The sequence below is a fragment of the Cucurbita maxima genome, unplaced genomic scaffold (assembly GCF_002738345.1).
Source record: "Cucurbita maxima cultivar Rimu unplaced genomic scaffold, Cmax_1.0 Cma_Scf00023, whole genome shotgun sequence".
Classification (NCBI taxonomy): Eukaryota; Viridiplantae; Streptophyta; class Magnoliopsida; order Cucurbitales; family Cucurbitaceae; genus Cucurbita; species Cucurbita maxima.
Window position 1 is genome coordinate 2,975,720 of NW_019272039.1, and position 21,613 is coordinate 2,997,332.

The following is a 21,613-nucleotide window of genomic DNA, read 5'->3' on the forward strand; positions in this document are numbered from 1 at the left end:
TTTTTTTTTTTTTTTTTTTTTTTGTATCTTCGTTAATTTGTTTTTTTGTTAATTTCATATGGAAAGCTGGTGTAAAACCTATATTTATGTATAAAATTATCTCTCCCATAGTAATTAACTTATAATTTTCTTTTAGATTTAAAGCGAACACGAATAATTTATTTAATAGTTTATAAATATTTATTATCATTTTATAATTACCATGTTTTTTAAATCAAATTAAAGTAGGGATACAAATTGATATATAAATGATATACTAGAATCAAACTTCATTTATTTGTCGCGTTAATATACTAATAAATTCTATTTATAAAAATTAGATTAAGTTTGAGTTAATAATAAAAAAAAAAGGCATAATTTTAATGATTTTGATTTATGTAAAAATTTAAAATGTATAGTATTACAGTTACCACAAATCTTTTTATTATTTTGTGCGATAAATTACTTGTAACGCTGGTAGATTAAGTTTAGAAAATTATGTTCCATATTTGAAAAGTTGGCGAAAAAAATTGCGATTTTTTAAAGAAAATAAAGGTGAAAGTTTAAGAATATTTAATCGCTTATGAATTATATAGTAAAGCGGTAAAGTAAAACAAAGAGAGGGAAAAAAGAGGGAGAGAGAGAGAGAGAAAAAAGGAGCGAGGAAAAATGAAAAAAACATCCGGCGATGGCAGTTCCCGCTCTATTCCGCACTCGTTAGAGCGCCACGCGACCTCACGAAGAAGGACCCGACACTCGTGTTTGGCTGGTTCATTTGCCATCTCTGGGTGTTAGAGAATGGTAAACTCATTCAAGGACGACGCAGCCACCGACGGCGACATGTCCAGCGGTGGTTCTCCACCCTCCAATTCAAGCCTTTACTCTGAAGGAGAGAAGGTCCTTGCCTATCACGGCCCTCGCATCTATGAAGCCAAGGTACATCTATTTTTACGCTCTTGTTTACGATTTGCCTTTGGATTTCTGTTTATTTTTTCTTTAAAATTCTCCGAAGCATTGAATTGTTAGCTCGCCTTTCGGATGGCGCATCTGGTTTAGTGAGGAAAAGGGGGATAATGCTTGTGTAACCTAATTCAATCGTATCAGTTCTGTCTTTTGCGTTTGGTTATTGGATTTCTTATGCTTGTTTGGTCGGAGAAAGAAAAGTCCGTACCGCGGTTCATTTAGCTGAGACCAATGTTATGGGGATACGAGGGTCATGAAAAAGATATTTGTGTGTTAGAACTCTTTTTAAGTTTATCGAAGGGAGAAAAGCTTTTGGACCGAGTTGATGAAAGGAAAACTCACAATTTATTAAAGCCTCTCAAGCAATGATGCTGATCCTGCATCTAATCTGAATAAGGAGAAAATAACCAAATTTCACACTTGAACACATTCTTGAATAGACACAGTGGTAGCTTAACAACTAGAAAGAGCTAGTAGCTTTTTTTTACTGCAAAAATAAATTTATACTGAGCTTGTATTAAAACAATACGTTTACGAGGTGTCCCTATCATTCACATTGCTAGCCCATCTTGCTTCTGTAAAACCATTCATTGAAATGGTGTATTATTCTTGTACAATAATAGTCCTTCCATAAATGGATCTGACTGCCCCAATTCACCTTAAAACTCAAGAAGCTGAAGAAAACAGCCCCATTTTTAGCAATATAAAACCAAAGCCTGCATTTTGCTTCTCCCTTAGGAGGGGGGAGCACCAACCCTGATGATCGAGCCCATAAAAACTCATGATAACTTTCCTCCAAGGGGCTTCTTCCTCTCTAGAGAAACTCCATAACCAGATAAAGAGATCTTAAGAAGTTATTGATCAGATGGAATAAGGAAACTTTTGATAATATTTTGGAGGCAAACGTTCTCTAATGGGTAATATAGATGAGCTTGATAATATGGAAGAACAAGGGATTCTTTGTTGATTATTATTTACAATGGGTGACCAATACACCAATGAGGATGTCGAAGTGCTGGATTTGCATTTCATCAAATATTTTCAACATATCAATCGTTTGCTGACCATTTATTTATTAGAATTATTTTAGTTATTCATGAGTGTTTAGCTTAGCTTATACATATTTCATCTAGTTTCACTAACAATTTACAATATTTAATTGCTAGAAAATTTGTAGAATTTTAGAGCATGTTTGGTATGCAATCTGGATTTTGTTTTATACTTTCGAATTTACTAAGTTAAGTGAATATGCATTTAGCATATGTATTTTCAAAAACTATTTTTGGATTCTATGATCCAATACTGAAAATTTTTAAAACTACATTTTTATGTTTTTGTTGTATTTAGATTTGAATTTGAAAATTTAAAATGCAGAACTAGATTAAGAAAGACAATTTTTAAAAGATAAATATAGCATTTCAAGTTGTAAACTCAATTTACTTTTGTTAAATTACAATATGTTTGATATAATATATTATAAATTATATGATATTGTTAAAAAAAAAATTATACAAAACTTATAACAAAAAACATGTTCATAAATCAATTAATAACGATTTATATTCAACCTAATATTTAATTTGCAACTACAATTAATTTCGTGGTCTATAAATATATTATCTAACTCATTTTGAATAGTTAATTAAATTAGAATCTAATTTTTAAATTTTCTACCAAACACATTTGAAAACATGAAATACATCTTTGTTTTTATTGGATTCCTTGTTTTCAAAATTTTGTATGTAGATACCCTACCAAACAAGCACTTAATATCGGAAGTAGGTGATGGCATGGAATTCGAACTAATTCCTCCAAAGTCCCTTATACTTTTTAAACTTGCTCTACTGACTACTAGGCCACACCATTGGGTTTCTAGTTGTCAAATCATATGCATCTTCTTTTCTTGCCCTAGTATCAATACGTTAGCTTCATTTAAACATTTTTTACATTAGAGAGAATTTGGACCTCATTAGGCCAATACCAATGTACCATAACTGAAGGCAAAATCTTTAGTTTTGGAGTATGATAATCATCATTGAGAGAGATATTTATCGTTTGAGCAGCTTTTCATAAGTTAGTTGCCTTCCTTCTATAGGATGCATTGGTTTCTTTTTTCATAATATAGTAGGATACCAGAGTATAGAAGCATTTTCTGTTGCATGATAGGAGCAATCAAATCAACAATCCATTTTCGTTGTAGTTTATTAAGTAATTTGAATCAATAAGTGGGTTGGTCTAGCGTGTTCCAAAAAATATATCATGTGGTTGCTAGATATCTTCAATGTGCAAGTACTGTACCATTTTGGTTGCTCAATTTTTACTACTTTTGTGGACAGCATTTGCTCCTTCCATGAATTTGACACAACAATTTGTTCTGAGATGTCCTAACATTTGAGTTTCTCTTAAAGTTCTCTCCTCCTGTTTGCTTTTACCTGAAAAATATTTTGAAGAAGATGAATAGTCTCTTTTCTTTGGTTCTCAAAACAACCTTGTAAAGAACAGATTCGACCACAAAGAGGCTTGATATTTCAGATCATTTGTTTCACTGATGCTTCCTGATTTGATAATAAAGGTCATGAACTGTTTTTGCAAACCCAAAGTAAGAGAACATTCAATCCTGCATCAAACATGGTCTCCTTCATTTTAGTTCTGAAATTTCAGCCCACAAAGACTGAATTTTCTGAAAATACCTATTGTAATATTTCATCATATCAATAAAATATTTTGTTTCCTATAATAATTATTTTTCAGAAAATAATCCAAAATTTTTAGGTTACCTTAAGTCATCATGACCATTTCATGCTGTAAAGATTGCAAACTCCTTTTGGGCAAACATTCTTTTAAGTGTGTCACACATTTGTTTGTTTTTTTTTTTTTTTTTTTTTTTTTTTTGGAGTTTGTATGCCACTTACGTATGTAGTGTACGCTAACTAGATTGATGGAAGGAGATGATCGAGACAAAAGCAGAAGAAAGGTAAAACACAGTTTGTACTACATACTGCGAACGTCATCTGATATATATAACGTGGTAGCACTACTCCCCTAAAATCTCTCAACTAAGTCAACGTGCATCTAAATTGAATGAAAGAGCACATAAACAACTATCACATAAAACTTAAGTTACGACTGGTTTCTACAAAACAAAAGGGCGCAAGTGGAATCAACTTGATTTTTCTCCAGGATTCCCATTCTGTATTCTCACTTGAAGAGGAAATTGACGCCCTATTATTCCATATCCACAGTGATCAAACAAATAATGATCAAGTTTATGCTTTTACTTTTCAGGTTCAAAGAGTTGAGCTTAGGAAGAAGGAATGGAGATACTTTCTGCACTATCTAGTAAGTTTGGCTTCCATGCATTGCAGTTTTCCTTGCTTAAGTTCTGATTTTGATTTACAATTATCATTTGACTTACAATTTCCTTGCTAGAGGAATATGTGCTGTCAGCATAAAAAGCTGAAGTGACTGGATATGTTGAATACAATTCAAATCTTGAGTATGTTTGTTTAAGTGGATAGTTCGTTCTCAAGTTATTAACAGTTTCTGAATTGTCATTTTGCAGGGCTGGAATAAAAAGTGAGTCTCTCTTTCTATTTTATATTAGAATCCTCTATTATTTTACTCTCTCCATCGAATATTTAGTAAGTTTCCTTTTTTGTCCAACTATCGTGTGACTTCTTCTAACTAGGCTTATGATGTGCTTGCAATTCTGCTTTTTCATTCTGTTTTTCTTTTCTTTTCTAGCTATCAACTTTCACGTTATTATTAAAATGAAATGTAAAACTTCCTTAAGAACGATAGAAATATAAAAGGAATACAGACACAAGTTCTATTTTTCATCTCCTTACAGCTGTGTTTATCATTTTTGGGTGATGATGTTCTTTTCGTATGGTTGGCAAGCCCCTCTCCCCAACAATCTGAATGCTCTTCTATCGGCTATCCTGATGGGCCACCCCTTTAAGAAAGAAAAGGAAATCTTGTGGCTACAGGTCAACAGAGCTTTCTTTTTGGACTTTATGCATTGAGATAAACAATCACACTTTTCAGTGGCATGTCATTCTCATTTGGTAGATTCACCAATACGGTCCTCCTAAATGCTTTGAATTGGTATAAATTTACTCTTTCTTTACAAATTATAGACTAGTTGATCTTTTTCGCTAATTGGAAGGTGTATATAACTTTCAGTAGCTTGGGGCTTATTCTCCTTTATGTAAGAACAATGCGGTAAGCTGATTTTTAATTTGGATTGCCCAAGACACATCAGCATAGAGAACCATTAGTTGAGATCCCCTCAAGCATAAAGACCAAAGAAAAGTCTTACGGTGTTCATTGCACCATGATCTTTGAAGATCTCCTAAATTATGATGAAGCCTAAATCTTTTGTCCACACCTAAGAAAGGCAAAAGTTACCTGTCCTTTGAAGCTTGAATCAGGTTAAGACATTTCTTCCTCCTCCTGCAAATTATGGCCGAGGCTCTCTTTGAGGAGGATTAACACCATTATGGACTTTGTCCAAAGATTGTTTCCTATAATTCTATGACCGCGATGGTTAACATGCTTTATAAAAATATTATATTATAAAATTAATTCGTACGAAGAATGAGGGACTTCTGAAAATAACTCTTTCTTGCACTGCATATGGGTTGAATGATTTATTCTATCAGCAGCAAACAATTGTAAGCTAAGAGGAATCTTGTGCTTTATGAATATATAATAGTGATTAGTTTCCGAACCTGACGTTATTAGTTTTCATTATTTAATTTGAGCATTTCCAACATTTTACATATGTATCTGTTTACTTGGTATGGCATTGTGATTTTGATCGGCCCAGTTAATAAACTTGGATGCAGAGTTTTACTTTTGTTTCTGTGTCCAGATTTTTGTAAAAAATATTTGATAATGGAAATCTTAAGCTTTCAGGTTTCTCTTCTGTTGGTTACTTCATCCCCGGCTTAACATTGTGAACTCTTTTCTTGATCAATTGTTTGGAGAAACGTTTTAGTTTTATTTTTGCTCATTCAATACTGGTAACCTTATAGAAATCATCCACGAGAATGCTATAGAAATTTCCTTTCAGTTGGTTGCATTTTTTTTTTGTAAAGGAATATAGAAATTATTTGTTTCGATTAGATATCTAGCATCTTTTTATGATAGTTATGTCTTGTTTATAAAAACAATACAAAGCTTGTTACAATGGACATCTTGCTAACAGTTGGGACGAATGGGTAAGCATAGACCGATTGATGAAATGTACAGATGAGAACCGTTTGAAGCAGCGAGCCCTTGAGAAAGGGTATGTAGAAAAGAGCTCAAAATCTGGACGTTCTGCACAAGCAAAGCCAAAAAACTCGATTGGTAGTTTTCAAATTCTTAGTTATACCAAATTATGAGTCCAAAATCAACATCTTTGACTTTTTATTATCTGTTTACATCTCTTACTTCGCTAGACTCTCCATGATTCTAAATAAGATTAAAATTGTCTATAAAGAAGGCATTTGTTTTTCATTTTTTTTCCCTTCTAATTTGGATAATTGAGGCACCAGCTCGTGAAATGAGTAGTTACGCCCTTCATCACTTGTTGATTGCATGGGCATATGTTTTCTGTACCAATCTTCTTATTCATAATAATTAATTTGTATTTTTTTTCCTTCACTTCCTAATTACTCATTTATGGATTGGGTGTTTCAACATGAAAACATCTAATTATTTGTTTTTGTGCATTGCATCTCTATGATATGGGTTTGAGCACTACCGCACTAGGATGGAATTTCAGATGTGATGAAGTCTTTTAGACTATTGAGGGTTGCTAACATCCTTCCCAGTTAATGAAATTTGTTTCCTTGCAGATGCAAAAGTGGAGAAAGAGGACCACAAGAACAATGGTATTGTTTATTTTTTACACTTTTCTTAAACTCTTTAAATTCTTGTTAGTTTGAGTTCAACTACCTTTCATCGTGGTGCTCAAACAATGAAGTATTATCGTTCTTTATTTGACCCAAAGGTGCTACTTTGCATTTTAAGAATATTTAATCGTAGTTTTAGTCTTGATCTTGGCAATTTTTTTGGATCATACTGGCATGACCCGAAGGCTTTACCTCCTTCAGTACCTTGATTGGGGGACCCATTTGAAATGAAAGTTTTACCTGATTAGGGCTAAGACAGTCTGGATTTCAACCTAGAATCTCTTAAAACTTTACAGTCGCTTATCGAGGTTGAAGATGAATGTATTTCTCATTTAAAGACTTTTGAACTACTAACGTTCCGTCCAAAAGTGGAAAAGAGCATTATTTGGGGCCATTGTTCTTCCTTGTTCACACACTCGGGGTGGAGGGGCAATCACCTTCCTTATTTTATTAAAAATTGAAAACGCCTAAAATAATTTGGTAGAACTTAGAACTGGTCTTGATAAATTGTGGGCAAATTGCAAAAACTACCCCTGAAGTATCGTGGTGGTAACAGTAGTTTGAGGTGCAATTGTTACTAACACCATACTTCATGGGTGATTTTTGCAATTTTCCTATAAATTTTTGGCCCCCCTCCCTGAGAAAGTTTATCTTCCCCTGTTTCTGCTAGTAGGAATGTAAACAATTCTGACGATAAATTACAAATACAATGTCAAAATTTCCCCGTTTTTTTGACTTTAGATATGTTCTTGTAATCCTTATATTGTTCCGTTGATATTTGTTGCAGCACCAAAGGGGAAGAAACGAAAGAATGACTCGGGCACCAAGGTGATTTTATGTAGTGAATAATGTTCAAAAGTTGTTCTAATTCTGTAAGCAGACATTTCAATATAAATTTGTTTAGGCATATATACAACAAATTTACTTTTAGCTTCATCGTTCTATGGATTGAAAACCAAGAAATTTATGGTTTTGGATTTTTCCTTTCCAGATTTCATAACAATATCTTTAGAACATATATTTCCTCATTTTCTTTTAAAATCCTCTCTAATAAAAAAAAAAATTCTCATTTTCTTTTTCCTGTTGCTTTATTATAAAATAGAAAGCAAAGCAATAAGGTGGAGACTGTTATCTTTTTTCAATGGAGTGCACTTATCTTATTCATAAACTTGAATGAAAGGAGTTATAAGTCTATTCTCTCTCTTTCCTTCATAAATGATAGAATTGATACTGAACTTCTCTATTTCTATGTTGATTCAGTTTAGCCCTTTTGCTTGTGTGTGTGCGTGTGTGTATTATCTGTAATGGTAACAGCTTTTTAGTATATCATATCTCCAGTTCTTATTTTTCTTGTCACTCGATTTCTTGCATTATATTTGGTTAAATATGGTTCCTTGGTTTTTGGAAGGACAATCAATCCGTTGAAAAGGTTATCAAGATTCAAATACCTTCAACACTAAGAAAGCAACTTGTTGACGATTGGGATTTTGTTACACAGCAGGATAAGGTACGTACCAACTGTTTGTTCTCTTTCTATTTGTATTATTTTACGAAAGAGGACTCTTATTACAGTGTGATACTTGAACATTTGATGAAATAATTAAAAAAATTCCTTGCACTTGCACTCAACAATTGTCATTAATCTTTATATACTAGGCACTCTTCAAGTTAACTTTTGACAATTCATATCGCTGTATGGATAAATTCTTTCTTTCTTTCTTTCTTTCTTTTGTCTAGTTGACGTTGCAGTCACAGTTCAATTCCTCCATTGGTCTTTTTTTTTTTTATCTCTTTTGTATCAAATCAGGTTCTAAATTTCTGTTGCAAAATGGATACAGTTGACAATTTTCCTTCATGCTGATTAAATGGTCTTTATCAATTTATTTATCGGTTGTCCTATTTTAACTTAATTTTGTTTGATAACTTGACTCTTTCAAGCATTTGTCTTGTCACGTGAATGTATTGGAGACTTACTCAAGTTATCCATGCATCTGTCTGGTTAGCATATTGATTTTCAGATGTTTCTGGCAGGTAGTGAAACTCCCTCGCACACCTACAGTTGATGATATTTTGACCAAGTACTTGGAATACAGATCCAAGAGGGATGGCTCGTAAGTTTGCTTATATCTTACTAAGAATACAAATTGGCATGGATCTGATCAATCGAGTGCTTCGATTTAATTTTCTTCCTTACAAGTGACTGGATTTTATATTGGTCTTGTATTCATAACTACATGTTTTGAACTACTAAATAAGTTTGTTAAATGCTGGATCTGATCAAGTTGACGCGGGAAACTCCCAGGCAGTTGGTAATAGTTATATTTTCTTATACTGTTATAATTGGAGTAACCAAGCTGTTCATATGAATGTTCAGAACTGGACTATTTGTAGCATCTTGATGTTGTATGGTGTAAGGCTATGAAGGTGATGTTGACGTGGCAAACTTCCTTTAGTAAGAAGACTGTAGCCTTTGGAGACTCACTATAAGGAGAAATCTTTAGGAAGTGGGAGCTGGTGATTTTTATGGACTTTTACATATTTTTGGCGGGTGTTCTATAGAAGGATGATAGGAGAACTTGGATTCTTATTATTTTTATTATCCGTGTTATATCACTTCATAGAAATCCATAGAAATCCAGTCTAAAACAGTTTGTAATTCATAAAGTTCATCATCCTTCCCTATTAGTTCTAGTATGTAACACTTAAAAATTAATGTCTGAATAGGCACTAGCATTTCTTACCTCAATTCTGTCATTCAGATGAAATCTGAGCAATTTCTCATGGTAATAAGATCGAACTTCGACTTTTTATCCTTCACTGGTATAGGATTACTGATTCGCTTGGAGAAGTCTTGAAAGGAATACGGTGTTATTTTGATAAAGCATTGCCTGTACTGCTCTTGTACAATAAAGAGCGTGAACAATATCGTGAATTAGTCGGAGATAACGTCTCTCCATCAACCATATATGGTGCAGAACATCTGCTACGACTCTTTGGTATGTCAAGGATGCACTTCCACATCCTCGTATTCATCAATTTTCAAATTCCCGTTCTGAGCTCACATTTTTTATATAATGTCTAATTCATTTAGTTAATTTATTTTTTTTTACAGTTAAGTTGCCTGAGCTTTTGACATATGTGAATATTGAAGATGAAACACAGACCCGGCTACACCAAAAGTTGCTTGACTTTCTGAAGTATTTGCGCTAACCTTATAAATGATGACACTGTATTTACATTTTGGAATATATGTTAGAACAGGGAGAAACTACACTGGCACAGGCATGCTCACAAATCGTTGATGTATTCTTCTAATTTCCGACATGTATTTACCTCATAGTTATTCCTTTAAAACTAAGGGTTAGGGAAGGAAATCCTTATAAGATACCATCTTATGTTATTATCTTTGATGGCAATGCGCCGATTTTTCTAGATTTCTTATGTTCCATTAAAAGCAATGCTAGAACTAATAAATTGAATAATTTTGGTTCTTTAGTAGCCTGGTGATGCTTGATTAACTTTTATATTGGATGTAGATTTCTGCAGAAGAATCAGAGTACTTACTTTGTTTCGGCATATGAGGGCTGCAAAGGTACTGAGGGTAAGGGTAAGGGCAAAAATGACTGACAGCGAATCCTTATTACGTGGCATGACACCTTCATGCTTGCAATTCATAGTTTGGCATGGATGTAGCACGTTTTCATGATGCATGCTGCCTTGCATTGCCAAACCAATCCTCTTGTTGTAACTGTACAAGCCTTTGTTTTTTGGTCTATAATTTCCTGTCTCTGTCTCTCTTATTAAAGAATGATCTGTTAATTTGTAATTGATATTGATTTGGTGCATGCACTTTCTATTCAAGTGTTCTAGTTGTTGAGAAGCTCAAGTGCTGTCTATCTATTATTTTACTTTATGGGAGAGTACGTAGTCACAACTGCATGCTTATGTGAAGTTATCGGAATGAACTCTAAAAGTTCACTAAAAAACTAATGATTTCTTGTTCCTCTTTTATTTTTCTATGCTATTCTTTACCGTGAATTATTAATTGTTCACTTATTATAATAGTTATTTTAATTTTTAGTATTTGTGAATGAAGGTTTTCTGGTTAGCTTTCAGCGTTTTTAAAATTTACTCTTTTCTTTTTTGGGATAATTTTTCGGAGTTTTGATTTTTCATTGGTTTGATAGGTTTGATTATTTCTTTTTATATTAATTTATCGTTTTCACATTGTCTAATTCGGTGTCACTATCTATATTGTGCTCTAGTGCCTTTCAATTTGTTATGATGTTTGGGGTATTATCTTTTTACTCTTTTCTCAGTTTAATTTTTATAGTCAAGTACTCCGGAATTTGTTTGATAGCTAATCGGGTTGGACTCCTCCAATTATGAACTGCGCAACTTTACAAACTTTTCTTTATTTATCCTGACTTTGTTTATTTCCAGTTAAAGGTCGGTTGTTACTCAAGCACTCTATAATTGTTTACATTTATGAGTTGTAGGCTGAGAATGTGGCCAGTTTCATAGTTTTTCATGTAGTTACACAAAGGTAAGATGATCGAAAAGTTCAATAGGATAAAGAAAGACCAAGTACCATGGAGAGAACCCACAAATCATAGTGGAATCAGTTTCATAAAGTTTCAAGTTCTTGTTTCATGGAGGGAGAATAGTTTGCAAATCATGCATAAGCATTCAATGCCTGTGGTGCGACACTGTGAGTCAATTAAATCTCTGTCATTTTCTATACATAATGATGCTAGCACTAATCTTCTGGTATGTAATGCCTGTGGCGTAAGTTGATACAATTGATTTTATAGATGAATCTAGTTATACATGTTTTAGGTTTCGGTTAATTTTTATGATCAAAGAGTATGTTGATGTGCCACCTTTGAAGGATTACAAGTGTCTAAAGGAAATGAATGAGGATTTTTTTCATGGTTCTAGAGGAAAGTTAACATCTATGGTTGGTTAGATAGATGCCATCAGAGATTAAACTCTCAATCTTAAAAAAGTGAAGTCGTCTTCATCTAGTGTGGTATGCATTAATTTGTTTGTATATAAGCAAACTAAAGATTTGCCTGCATCAAAACACGTGATTCTAAACTTTTCAATATACATTGGGATCAGTAATAAACCATGTGGAAGTATTTCTTCCAAATTATGTTCTATATTAATTTAGTTAATGCAATTAACATAACTAGTGTTACATCATTGGGTAAATTAAACTACGTTGAACAACGAGAAATACATAGTAGGTAATTGGTGCTCGAACTTTGTCCCTTATGTTAGAAATAAGCATATTAGATAGATTCTATTGTATTTGAGCATGTCCATGTATAGGAAAATTCTCAATACTCATCTAGGGTTGTAGTATTTGCGTCAGTTCACAATATGAATTTTTCTTTATAATTAATCTTTTTAACATTGATGTGTCTCATAATGGATGAGATTAGTTTCTTTACTACCATACCACTGGTTTCTATATGTGGCATTATAAAGGTGAACATAAGAGTACACTAAATGATATTTGACTAAGCATACATTGATGGATCAGTCGAGGTCATTTTGTTTTTAGTTGGGTCTTATCATAATTTTATTCATTCTCAACTTTGGAAAACTGTGCTGCTGAAGAAATGATGTAAGCTAATTTAGCAAATTCAGCATAGAAATTGTAATTCTTTATTTCTAAAGTTTGTTAGGTACGCCCATTATGTTTGAAAAAGGTTACTTATTTGACCAAGTGGAATTTTCTGGGATGTAGAATATGACTGCAAGGAGCTTTTCTTTTTCCCTTTTTTTTTTTGGCAACTAGACTTTAATTTGACAGATTTTCATCTTTACAGTGTGACCTTTGTTATTGTGATAACTAGAGGGATTAGAGGAAAAATATATATTTTGATGGTTGAATCTTTGATCTTCGATTGGCTTTGTAATCGGGAATTTCTTTGTTCCAATTCTTTATTCCATATAGGTTATGGCGCAAGTATAATACTTCAAAAACATATCCAAAAGTTCAGTTAATTTTTGGAATGGTCTTGTAAGCAAGTTGATAAAGCAATAGATCTCTTAAAGTGGGAATTTAATGATTTTGAATAAAAAAATATCTCCTCATAGGATTTGTTTCAATTAAAACAAGCTTCCACACCATCGGACATCCAATTAAACTTCAAAAAGAATATCCATTTGTTGAAGCAAATAAAAAGGAATATCCATGACAAAATTCCCTCAGTCCCATCTCGCCGGTAGTCCATGACTAGAAAGGAAGCCCCTTGTGGGCATTCTCCATTTCCAAATGAACAACACCATAAATTATAACACAATTTCACCACCATTCAAAACTTTCAAACAAACACAGAAGAAGAAGCTTAGAACATTCAAAACGAAACCAATTGATTATGGTTTTGCGTTGGATTTCCTATCTGTTAAGGAATTGGGAATGGGAACTTCCCCCTTTTCATCTTCTTTCATTCCCTTCTATGTACATTCATTCACTAAATATTATTTCCTTAAAAAACAACATTAAAAAAAGAGTTGAAAGATGGAAAGAAACCCAACTCCCAGGTTTACTTCTTTCCCCCCAGCACATTTTCTTACTGTGTTTCTCATTCTCTCCCCAACCAACATTCCCTCTTTCTCTCGAAGCCCGAGATGGCAACTTCGCTTCAACAGTTCAAATCTTGTTGATTAATTCGCAGTTCGCTTAAAAACCAACGTTCCTGATCCCACCGGCTTTAGCCTGCTGGAAACAACCTCTTCCTCTTGGATCCGATAGCCCTTCCATATAGCTTTTCACCTCCGACCTTATCATTTCTTGCATCACCGCCATTAAATCTGCACTGAATATTCCAAACCCATTAATTTTCTCGGCTGACTCATCGGGTCTGTTATCTAGCTGCGACGCCCTCGCCAGCTCCGATGCCGCCATGCTCTGTATTTGAGCGAATGCTGCCAGTAGAGGCACCTGCGCCGTTGATCCACTTCCTTCGCGATTTGAACTTTCGCCGGCGGCACCCACTCCTGGGAGAGATAACGATAGCGACGTCGGAGGATCTGTGGCGGAGGACAAAGTTGATTCTCCCGGAGGTATTACGCTGCCGGTTCTGGCAACGGGGCGGTACACGATTGGAGATACAACAGGAACGCTAGAGTCGCTTCTGTCAGATCCCGATGGACTACCGGGGCTCATGTAGAGTCCGTTGGAGATGTTGACAGCGGCGCCAGCGCTGAACGATTTCTTCAGAGGCTGATTGTTGCTTTCCCCTTCAAACCCCTCATTCATCATTGATGAGCACTTCCGCTTGAGCGTCGAATTCCAGTGATTCTTGACGGCGTTATCTGTTCGGCCAGAAAGAAGCCGAGCAATAGTAGCCCATCTGTTGCCNAAGTTCGCATGAGCTCTGATAATGGTCTCGTCCTCCTCCGGCGAGAAGGGTCGGTGCTCCACCTGCGGCGAGAGCTGATTGCACCATCGGAGCCGGCAGGACTTCCCAGAGCGGCCGTGAATCGATCTGCTGATGAGGGACCAGTTGCGTGGGCCATGCTTCTGGACGAGCCTCTGAAGAGCGTCATCTTCTTCAGGGCTCCACGGACCCTTGATCCGATCCATCTCATTACGGTTAACCGCCATGAAAGATTAGCAACAGAAACTAAAAATTGGGGAAACGAAGGTAAAGGTTCCGTTTGAAAATTGAAAATTGAAAATATCTTCAATGGTGTCGATCTCAGACCTGTTTGTTCGGCTCGCTCTCTACAGAGTTAATGGAGCAGGGTGGGGGTTCTTATAAAAGGGTGGAGACTGGATACCGAATGATCCGGTGTGCTCGTCTTAAAGAATGTGTGAAACGGTCCGGTAAGTGGCACCACTTCTCCCCACTAAACGGTTGGCCGTTGCGGTTGCGATACAGCTGGCAATGAACACGCGTCGAGTCTCACCTTCATTAAATTTAATATGAAAAAAAACAATTCTTTTAAATCTTTTTCTCTCTCTTTCTTTTGTTTTTGTTTTTCAGTTTTAATTTTTAGTACATTTTGTTTTTTCAGTTTCTTTCTCTGTTTCTGGACAAAAGAAAAAAAAAATTAAAATTTGAAAATTTAAAATCGAAAAGATAACGCTCGTTAAAGGAGCGTGAGAGGTACGCTCCGTACCGCACACCTTGTGCTGCAAGACTTTCTGTGCCTACTCCTCCAATTATTACCGCCTTTCCTTATTCTATCCACGCCGTCAACCTTCCATTTTCCTCTTCTTCTTCATTCCACGTGTCTACAATATCGCTTGCCACGTCGCAATCGTTCACCTTGATTTTTTAAAAAAATCGAACAATCCAGCCAATTTTGATCCATTTGTTTCATTGTTGTTGTTGTTTTTTTAAATAGTTTGAGCTTATTTAAATAATTTTTTTAAATCTTTTATCTTATTTAATTGTGTTGAATTTAAAAAATTTACATTATTTAACCTACCCTAGTGATATGACCTAGTTTTCTTTCCTCTCACGTTTTGGAACACACTTTAAAAAGATTCTTATGTTTTTGAGTAAAAATTCAAACCTATTAACATTTAAAATAATATTATTATATTTTAGTTAATTAAACCATTTTTTATAGTTGATACTTAAAAATAGTTCTCAGTAGAAAAAGTTCACAACTTAGGCCTATTTCTTGAAATATTTTTCCATGTCATAAAGTTATTCAAATAAATTTAAAAAATAAAAATGAAAATGAAAACGGTAAACCACATATTATTTTGGTTAACTAAAAACAAGAATTAAATAAAACATAACAGTGGGAATTAAAATCAATATGTTCAGTAAAATAATTTTTTTTACAAGAATTTAAAGTTAAATTAAATAGTGTTATTTTAGTAAAAGAGAGAACTTGGGAGCTAAGCAAAATGTGGAGAGATGGTAAGGAGGAAGCTAAGGGTACGGAGATTTGCAGGGGGTGGTTGAAAAGAAGACACTTTCACTGATTTTGCCAGCCTGTCTACCATTTCCCTCCACCCGTTTTTTTTTCAAAAAATAAAAAATAAATTCCATTTCTTCGCGTGTCTCTTTCTTTTTTCTTTTTTTATTAGTTAAAGGAAAAAAAGAAAAGCGGGAAAAAAAAATGATGATGTGGCAGAAAACGACAATTACGGACGCCGAATTGGGGAGCGAATAATTATTGCTGCATTTGTGTCAGTACAGGCTGTAAGCCCTGACAATATCATCACCTCCACCAGTCTCCCGCCTCCACGTAGCTAACTAACTTTGGGGACTTTTTATCCACCGACACCCGCCGGTGATGATAATCTTTTCCCACTTCTTTCCCTCTCCCCTCTTTGCCTTTACTCCTCCTTGTACGGCCCTGTTGCCTCCACTCAACCTCCCCCCATCTCCTTATTTTCCTCACTTTTATTAATATAAATTTATAAATTTAACATTAAAAAAAAATGAAATAAATATGGAATGGAACTTAATACGGCTACCATATTATTATTATCATTATATAGTTTACTTTTCATTGGGAATTTATAAATGCGTAAAGTACGTGATATGTTTTCTAAATTATCCGGTAAATATTACAAAATTAATTGATAAAAAAGATATGTCCAAAACCATAATATGGGTTTATGTATTTAATTAATTATTTCTTTATTTATTGGGGGCGGGAAAAGACCGGTATGGTACAAAGGCAAAAGAAGGGATGCGGAGAATCCATTTCATTGTTAGTATTGTAAAGGTAATAAGGAGGCAAGACAGCTGGAAAAAACCCGCATTTTCTCTTAACGGTTTTATTATTTTTTATTCCTATCTATTACCTTCACACGTGCTTCTTAACGGCTCGCTCACGTGTTTTCTTCAGCCGTACAGAGAACCCACGTGTGGCTTTGCTATTTTTATTTGGTTACGAGGGCATTAATGTAATTCAACCAACCAATTTGGCAGTTTTTTTTTTTTATTTTTTTGTTAAATAAAATATAATAAATAGTGTATTATTAAATTAATTATCTCCCTCGGATCTCAAACAGCCATCGACCCCCACCGCCACCACACATGTGCTTCCTAATTTATTTATTTTCTAATCATTCCATTCTACTTTTAGATTAGTTAGAAAAAAATCTGGTTTCATTCTTTTATTATTTATTATTATTATTTACATTCATTTAATTAAAGTTAAAAGAGTGTGTCTATTTCCAACTACTTCCGTTATTTATGAATGAAAAACCAAATAGAATTTAAAATTTTCAAATTGAAAGCTTCATCGGATAATTATTGCTTAGCAACATTAATAGATAAATGTTCTTTTAAGATTAAATTTGTTTAATTAATGCATTGAAAAAATTGGAATATTTGGTCGGTAAGAGAATATATTTCAAAAAATAAGAGAGAGATAGCACGTGGGAAGGGAACGCTCGAGGAGGTTTCGTAGCACATGTACGGAGGTCGGTAGTGGGAAGCCAAACCGTTTGACCCTTCTTTTTTAATTAAAAAAATATATAAATTTTAAGACGGTGGTGGGACCTGTCCTGGGCCTTTCCACATCTTCCAATAAGATGACGTAAATGTTAATGTGGGGACCAGCAATGTAGCACGTTTATTTTATTTGGGATTTCTGAAATCATTAAAATAATACGAAGCATTTACTTTCCGACCGAATTTCACCAGCTTACCCATCTGTCTGGTTGGATGTTTCAAACACGGTGCGTTTCGCCTATTTCTCCTTTCCTACCAAATTCTTCCCCCTTACTATTCATTAATACTATTGTTTAAGAGGCAAATTATTGCATTTACTTCCATTCCTTAATTTCATTTATTATTATTAAACACAGATTAATTTTATCTAATATCATATTTAAGTAGAACATACTAAAAATCTATGCCAGTGACCTAAACCCACTTAGTTGTGTTCTTTTTGTACCTCAAACTATTATACAAAATGATTAAGAGATTCACTTTCCGATCTCTATTAATATTAGTTTGGTTAAATAGACGAAATTGTATATAATTAAAAAGATGGGATGAAAAATTTAATATATTTTTCCTAGTTGTATATTTGGAGAAATCCTTGAAAGTCAACTTCACGTGAGCATTTTTAAACTGAATATCAACGGAATTGTTATGAAATGTTAAAATATAACAGTATTGTAGAATATGTTAGCCAACTCTACTACTTTTTATTTATTTTCTTATAAATTATATTTTAAATTTGCCCTAACAAAGTCTACAAATATAAAATTATCCCATGACATTATTATAGTACTGGACACGTGCGAAACGAGGATTCCCTCCTATCCATACCAGCCCATAACAGACAAAATTGACAGTAGTATTGCGAAATCACACGTGTCATCCACAAAAAGCACCACGTCTTCCTTGACTGGATTGCTCAACCTCAGACAGAGGAGTCCCGGAGCGTAGTCATGTCGGATGTTCCCAGTTGTCTTCCACGTCGTCGAATTTTCCAAGCGGGCCCCACCTTCTCGTCGGTTCCAACGATAACTAAGTTCATTGGTTTAATAAATAACTAATGGAATAGAACTGAAAAATAATATATATATATATAGACCATGATAATGAGTATTTTATTTATAATTATCTAAAATTTAAATAAGCTTTAAATCTCCCTCCCATATTTATTATAACGCAATGCTAGTTCTTTTAATTAAAATAAAACTATAGAAACTGTCTAATGTTAACATTCTCTTAAATATAAATTTTATAATTAAAAAAAGAAAAAGAAAAAAGAGGATTTATAATTATTGCATGAATTTATATATTTAAGGAAAATAATGAAAGAGATAAGCATGGGAAGGCCACGTCATGTGATTCGCTAGCTGTAAGGCATTTACTTTTGTGATTGGGTAAGAGGCTAAGAGTAGGAAGGAGCCATAATGGACCTATTTATTAGAGTTTATTCACACTATTTTATATGTCTATGCACAAATCTCTATGTTTTTTTTTTTTTTTTTTTTTTTATAAACTGTAGAAACAAGAAACAATACTTTTTAATTAATGATCAAAAAGTTAAAGGGAGTATTAACGTACGAAGTCTACAAAGAGTAGACAAAGAAAGAAGAAAGCAAAAGTAAAGTAGATAACAAAAGAACAAGAGTACAAATAAGCCCTCCAATTGGAGCAAACATCAGAAAATGAATAGCCCTTGAAAACCTGAATAGAGAACACCAATAAGAAANGGGTAGTTAAAGAAGTTTAAATTCTTCACCTTTGTGATTAAATACCTAAAATTTTGTTTATTCCTTTTTCAAAGGGCTTGATAAAAGAGGACATTGACATCTTAATTATTGATTACAAAAATCTCTCATTATATATATATATGTATATATACACACACGACAATATTAAATTTAGACAAACTCCACTAATGCAATTTCCTTTTGACTAAAAGGGATAATTAATTACTTGATTGGTATAAGAACCTAATGAATGAGTCTTCCACTAGCATAGCCCAACTTGGTGTTAAATTCAGCTAGATATATCCATATATGCATGCATTTTTAAATATTCCCTTTTTTTATTACAAACTTTGGAGTTGTATGCCATTATTTTGTCACATATTTGCATATAATATGTTTTTTTTCCCCTAAACTCACTTTTTATAATATTTAATGCATAGTTTTAGACTTCTCTTTGGTTTTTGTTTTTTATAAATTAAAAATTAATATTAGTAGTAATTAATGAGTAGGGGTTAGTAGGGTAGGTAAATTTGGATATTACACTTAATAATTTAATTTTAGGTAGAAGTTTGATTAAAACGCAGCTTATGATTGCCTTTATTTGCCAATTATGTTGTTTTCCTTTGGCCTAAACTCACCTCCAAACATGGCGGCTTTTCTCATCATCAGCCAATTAAGCTTGTCTTGTAGCTAATTAAAAGATAATTAACCTAAAAATAACTAAATAATATTTCATATGTGGATCAAATTAAGATAATTGTCGAATAATATAGTTTAAATGTTCAACTGGGGTATTCGGGTTCTTTTGAGCCTTTGAAGAAGAGATTCCAACTGGGCTTCCTTTTTGGGCCACAATCTGGCCCAATTTCTGGACAATGAGGCCACCAGGTGTCGGCCCAAGTAAAGAATTTGGGAGAGTAGTATTGGCAGAAATGGCACTGACAGTTTCAGCGTCATCGTTCTCTCCGTTTCTTCGTTCGATCCCGAACTCTAGGCCTTCCACCTTTGCGTTGATTAGATCCTCTTATTCTCCCGCAGCGTCGCCGTCGTTGATGGAGATGGAAACCAGAAAAGTAGTCGTTTGCGGCGGAGGAGTGATCGGAGTCTGCACCGCGTACTTTTTAGCCAAGAAAGGGGCGGCAGTCACTCTCGTCGAGAAATCCGCCATCGCATGCGCTGCCTCGGGCAAGGCCGGCGGCTTCCTCGCCCTCGACTGGTGCGACGGCGGACCCCTGTCCACTCTCGCTCGCGCAAGCTTTAATCTCCACCGCTCTCTTTCACAGGAGCTCGATGGCCCTAAATCGTACGGTTACAGAGCCCTAACCACTCTCAGCCTTACGATTTCCGAATCGCAAAACCCTTCCACTCCCTCTACTTCCACTTCTAAATCCACCGGCGACTCCGCCGTACCTCCGTGGGTCGACGGCCCCGCTCGGAATACGAGAACCATCGGAAATACGGAAACGACGGCACAAGTGCACCCGCAGCTCTTCACTCGGACCCTCATATCCAATGCAATCGAAAATTACGGCGTGGAGGTTGTGACCGGGAAATTGCAGAGGATTACGTCGGAGGGCGGAAAAGTTGAATCGGCGGTGCTTGAGGACGGCCGAGTAATTTACGCTGATGCGGTGGTTCTGGCATTGGGACCGTGGTCTGGGAAATTCGAGGCGGTATCGTCGCTGTTTAGAGTGTACGGCCTCAAAGCGCACAGCATAATTTTGGAACCTAAAGATCCTGAAGCCATTACTCCGCATGCTCTGTTTCTGGGTTACTATCCAGCCCAGGGAGGAAAACCCTTAGACCCGGAGGTGTATCCTCGTCCCACTGGTGAGCTTGTTTTCGGATTTCGAATTTTGTATACAGTTTTTTGGGATTGTAATTTTGAATGTAAATGGGGTTGATGGGCTGGGCAGGGGAGGTGTACGTGTGCGGGATGTCGGCGGTGGAGGAAGTGCCGGAGGATCCAGAGGAAATCGCAGCCAATCCAGAATCGATAAGCGTTCTAAAGAGGGTTGCGAAGACTGTGTCGAGCCGATTGGGGGAAGGGGAGGCGGATTTGAAGGCAGAGCAGGCATGCTTCTTGCCATGCACGGATGATGATTTGCCGGTGATCGGCGAGCTTCCGGGGACAAAAGGGTGTTATGTGGCGACTGGTCACAGTTGTTGGGGAATTTTGAATGGGCCTGCAACTGGGGCGGCCATGGCTGAGCTTGTTTTGGATGGAGAATCCGCCATTGTCGATCTTAGTCGATTCAGTCCAGCGAGGTTTGTGGGACAAAGAAGGAAACATTGATAATGAAGGAGCAGGTTTGGGTGATGGGGGATTGTCTCAGTTTCTTCCGTTCTCTTGAATCTCTTTGAAGCTATTCTGTATGTGAAGGTTCATGGAATGCAAATTCCATTGTACAGCACTTCAAGTCCATGCCTTACTTTTCATTTTTCGTTGATTTTGTTTAATAAAACACTCTTGGTTTGGTAATTCACCATTTATTTTGTCTTTGACTCATAATTCATTAGTTTATATTATTATTATAAAAATTTGTTTTGTTATAGCTCTAATTTACATCTCTATTGCAATTAATTGCAAATTAATTAC

General features: G+C 35.0%; 3 protein-coding genes across 3 annotated transcripts; 2 read left to right on the forward strand and 1 right to left on the reverse strand.

The window, feature by feature from the left end:
- The first annotated feature begins 595 nt into the window (after positions 1-595).
- Positions 596-10,731, forward strand: LOC111497133 (protein MRG1-like). The gene is made up of 11 exons (XM_023147803.1): positions 596-915; positions 4,228-4,281; positions 4,505-4,518; positions 6,155-6,297; positions 6,789-6,824; positions 7,633-7,673; positions 8,254-8,352; positions 8,877-8,956; positions 9,672-9,841; positions 9,958-10,042; positions 10,382-10,731. The coding sequence occupies exons 1-11, from the start codon at positions 778-780 to the stop codon at positions 10,470-10,472; spliced, it is 951 nt and encodes a 316-aa protein (XP_023003571.1). The 5' UTR covers positions 596-777; the 3' UTR covers positions 10,473-10,731.
- Positions 10,732-13,207: 2,476 nt separating this feature from the next.
- LOC111496928 (transcription factor MYB44-like) lies at positions 13,208-16,215 on the reverse strand. The gene is made up of 2 exons (XM_023147500.1): positions 16,203-16,215; positions 13,208-14,589 (listed from the first exon to the last, which is right to left on the reverse strand). The coding sequence occupies exon 2, from the start codon at positions 14,467-14,469 to the stop codon at positions 13,543-13,545; it is 927 nt and encodes a 308-aa protein (XP_023003268.1). The 5' UTR covers positions 14,470-14,589; positions 16,203-16,215; the 3' UTR covers positions 13,208-13,542.
- Positions 16,216-19,908: 3,693 nt separating this feature from the next.
- Positions 19,909-21,517, forward strand: LOC111496929 (putative oxidoreductase TDA3). Its single transcript, XM_023147501.1, has 2 exons — positions 19,909-20,844; positions 20,931-21,517. Exons 1-2 carry the CDS (start codon positions 19,947-19,949, stop codon positions 21,308-21,310), a joined length of 1,278 nt encoding a protein of 425 aa, XP_023003269.1. The 5' UTR covers positions 19,909-19,946; the 3' UTR covers positions 21,311-21,517.
- The last annotated feature ends 96 nt before the right edge of the window (positions 21,518-21,613 follow it).

Bases quoted from the DNA above. Each gene is read 5' to 3' on its own strand.
- LOC111497133 (XM_023147803.1), top strand. From the start codon at position 778: ATGGTAAACTCATTCAAGGACGACGCAGCCACCGACGGCGACATGTCC. The intron at 6,298-6,788 runs GTAGTTTTCAAA...GTTTCCTTGCAG, and splicing joins AAAGCCAAAAAACTCGATTG to ATGCAAAAGTGGAGAAAGAG. The intron at 8,353-8,876 runs GTACGTACCAAC...TGTTTCTGGCAG, and splicing joins TTGTTACACAGCAGGATAAG to GTAGTGAAACTCCCTCGCAC.
- LOC111496929 (XM_023147501.1), top strand. From the start codon at position 19,947: ATGGCACTGACAGTTTCAGCGTCATCGTTCTCTCCGTTTCTTCGTTCG. The intron at 20,845-20,930 runs GTGAGCTTGTTT...TGGGCTGGGCAG, and splicing joins GGTGTATCCTCGTCCCACTG to GGGAGGTGTACGTGTGCGGG.